The sequence below is a fragment of the Orycteropus afer genome, unplaced genomic scaffold (genome assembly GCF_000298275.1).
Source record: "Orycteropus afer afer isolate SDZICR_OR568_19922 unplaced genomic scaffold, OryAfe1.0 scaffold00131, whole genome shotgun sequence".
NCBI classification, from domain to species: domain Eukaryota; kingdom Metazoa; phylum Chordata; class Mammalia; order Tubulidentata; family Orycteropodidae; genus Orycteropus; species Orycteropus afer.
The window spans coordinates 3,552,877-3,556,672 of NW_006921718.1; the positions used below are offsets into that span (position 1 = coordinate 3,552,877).

At 44.4% G+C, this 3,796-nt stretch overlaps 1 protein-coding gene across 1 annotated transcript in view; it reads right to left on the minus strand.

Annotated features, from left to right (window-relative positions):
* MORN2 (MORN repeat containing 2) overlaps nt 1-1,865 on the minus strand; it is a 35,588-nt gene extending 33,723 nt beyond the window's left edge. Inside the window, exon 1 of the mRNA XM_007945078.1 lies at nt 1,799-1,865. Within this exon, the coding sequence (XP_007943269.1) occupies nt 1,799-1,865 (67 nt within the window). The remainder of the gene's footprint in view (nt 1-1,798) is intronic.
* Nucleotides 1,866-3,796: the final 1,931 nt, after the last annotated feature.

Sequence of the window (3,796 nt, forward strand, 5' to 3'; positions counted from 1 at the left end):
GGTAGCATAGTGGCTAAGGCACTTGACTGCTAACCAGAAGGCTGGCGGTTCAAACCCACCAGCCACTCCTCGGAAGGAAGGTTGGGCAATCCTACTTTCGTAGTGATACTGCCTCGGAAACCCAAGGAGGGCTCGCTATGAGTCAGGGCTGACTCGACGGCACATAACAACAACAACTGTTGTTTTTATTGTTACGTATTTATTATTAAATTAAAAAAACAATCAGTGACTAAATTTCAGATATCAATATGGAAGTGGTGTGAGGGATAGAGAGCAAATGTTAGAGTTCTGATCTTGTTTTAGGGGTTATATAGAAATATAAATTAACACTAAATCTTAGAAAACTATAAAATTAGGTATGTTTCATATTTTTTCCTATAATTTCTAAGGTTTGCTTGTAGATAAAAGATGAAGTGTGGAGGTATGCAAAGACAGCCATGTGTGCTTATAAATTATTTACATGTCTGCTAGAAGTTCCCAGGGGGCAGGGACACAGGACTGCTTTCTAAGTGTTTAACCAATAACACTAAATAGGTTGCCAAATTGGCATATAGTTCCTCACACTTTCTTTGTTGTCCTCTCTCCCTGGCACATCTTTCCCTTTGACTAGTTAACTGGCATTCATCCTGGGGAGCTGGTAAAAAAAAGTGTAGTAGTTAAGGGTTTCTGTTCTGGCATCAGAGTACCTAGGTTTGGAGCCAGACTCCATCATCTTCTTTGGCCTTGGACAAATTACTTATATTTCTATGCCTCAGTTTCCTTTCACTTCCGTGGAATGGATTTCGACTCATAGCAACCACTCCTTGGGTTTCCGAGGCAGTAACTCTATAGAAGTAGATTGCCCAGAGTTCCTTCCAAGGAGTGGCTGGTGGGTTTGAAGTGCCAGCCTTCTGGTTAGCAGTCAAATGCCTTAGGCACTATGCACCAGAGCTCCCTCCTTATTTTTAGATGAGGCAAATTAAGTAAATGAGATAATCCACATAAAGCACTTAGGCCCGTGTCTAACTCTGTATAGATTAGCTTTTTCTTGTAATCCAGCTATGGCTCAGGTATGAAGCCTTTCTTTTTCACCATCAGACTTCTCTAAGACCTCCATGGCATTCTGGGCCTATTCCTAATATATACTTAAACCAGCTCTCCTCAAGTTAATTCTTATACCCAATATCCCATGTTATCAAAGAGAACTGTGCTCCATAGGGTTTTTAATATATGTGACCTTTCGGAAGTAAATTGCCAGGACTTTCTTCTGAGGTGCCTCTGGGAGAATTCCAAGCACCAATCTTCTAGTTAGTCAGGCTCTTAGGTCTGTTTTTGCTACCCAGGGATCCCAATATACTATAAGCTCTATGAAACGTAAAGATTTTGTGCAAGATCTCCTATCACATCTGGAGCTCCTGTACAGAAATGGTGGATTAGTCATCTCTTTTCTCACTCTACTATCTAGTTCAATGCTTAATGTTAGGAGAAACTCAATGTCTAGTTAATCAATGGCACTAGGGAAGCAGTCATTAAACAGACTGCACTAAAAAGCACTAAAAGTTAATCATACACACAAAAAAACTGAATTGTTTTCAAACGTCCTTAGTAGGTTCCACATTGGAAATTTTGGAATATTGGAGCTAGAGAGAACCTCAGAGATCCATACCTTCTGGCTCCATACAGGAAATTGAGGCCCAGAGAGGCTGGCATTTGCCTAAGGTATCACAACAGAGAATTAATGGCAGAATCATAGATAGCATCTGGGTCTCAAGACTGCCAGCACAAGAACTCTTCGTTTCCTGACCCCCAAACTACCGACCTGTGTAGACGCTCAGGAAATATGTCACACACATGTAACAGTTACCGGGGGCCAAGACCCGGTTCATCGCGGATTTTACTAAAGGCGCCCTTCCCGCCCGCGGCGCGGGGAAGGGAGCACTCACTTGACACAGGAAGGTTGGAGAGACTTTCGGTACTTCGCGGTCCCCTCGGGGCCGCCAGCTCTGCGCCCTGGGAGGGTACGAAACCTTACACAGATTCGCAGAGCACTGAGTGTGCTTTGGTTGCTAAGGAGATCCAGCACCTCTCACCCGGAAGAGAATATGAGAGGGCCAGAGACTGAGCCAATCAGAAGGCTCCCGGGCTGAAGGGCTGTGCTGCTGAGCTGGGCCTCGGCGTAGCGCTCCAGGTGAGATCCGTGGGGGTGGCGGAGCCCGGGCAGGTGACTGCTACCGCTGCACCGCTACCCTTTCAACAGCCGCCCTGGGGAAGCAGCGCAGCAAGCCAGGTATGGCCGCCCCTCGCGGGGACAAGGGATGAGTTTGTGTGCGTGGTCTGCGCGTCGTCATGGTTGTCATTGTGCAGTCAGTTCTGCCGCCTCCTTGCTCCAATAGTGGTCGGGGTCCGAGGAGTATCCAGGCCTGGTATGTTCCAGCCAGTCTGCCAGGGACCAGTGTGTCTGCACCGGCAGGATTCCAGGACCGGAACGAGATCGGCAGCTGAAGTTGTCTACGCTCAGGCTGGAGATGGGGGAGACTTCAGGCTCGGAGCGGAGTAAAGGGTTGGGTTTGGAGGGTCTCAGGCTCCCTTTCTTGTCTCTGTCTCCATCTCGAGCTGAATGGCAATCTGGGGACAGGGTTCGGGACATTGTTGGAAAAAAGATACAAGGTCTAGGTATCTGGATGAAACTGCATATTTCGGGATTTATCAGATTTGCCTCCGAGGGAAGTGGCGTGTGGTCAAATGTTTCAGTGCTCTACTTGGCGATGCTGTTCCTGGGAGCGAAACCAGGGTGCGAAACAAAGGATACTCTTACAGCCAAATTTAGGACCGTGCATCCACAATGAAGAAAGGTTGTTGGAGCCTTCCTAGGCTGGGCGAAATAGAATGTGGAGTCTGTCCATGTGAATTATACAAGATAATTCCTATTCCTTGGAAAACGTCTGGGAAAGAGTCATATTGGACAGTTTTTGAACACAACCAGCAAGTCATTCAAAATGTTGAGTAGAGATCACAGATCAAATTGTAAAGGTAACGTTTTCTGGGTTGGTGTGAGACAAGTTGTTGATCACTCTTTAGGGAAGCTAACTGTGGCGGGATCTAGTTGGCTAGCCACTCTTTTTAAAGTCAAAGTACAGTATCTTCTTCCTTTTTTCCTAATGCTTTCTGGACACAAACTTACCTGAGCTCGGTGGTTTTCAAAATGAAGCTCTGATCTACCTGTCGGATTTGATATCCATTCCTTTCCTTTTTTTTTTTTTTAATTTTAAAAATAATAGGTAATTATTGGTGCAAAGCCTTACAGAACTCAGTTTGTCCCATTGTTTTGGTATTTTGTTGAGTGTTTAATGATCACATATATATAGATAGATAGATAGATCTTATATTTATTGTGAGTATACATATATATACCATTGTTTTTACAGAAGAATTTGAGGTAGTGTAACTTCCTTCATCATACCATTCTTATCTTGAATAGAGCTGGAGCCAAAGGAAACTTGTAATGATGTGGGTTTTAAATTTGAGTTGGGAGGCGGACGTGCTTATCTGTAAAATTTAAATTGAGGATACAAGGTGTATGTGTATGGTAAGGAGGAAATATGGTAGAAAAGAGTTCAGCTTTGGAGTCAAACAGGATTGATTCAAACCCTGGCTCCACTGCTTCTAAACTTGGTGAAATTAGATAAGCCATATAAATAATCTGTGTGCCAGTTTCCTTCTCATAGCAACCCTATAGGACAGAGTAGAACTACAGTTACCCTTTAGAGTTTTCGAGGCTGTGATCTTGTAATGGAAGCAGATTGTCACATCTTTCTCC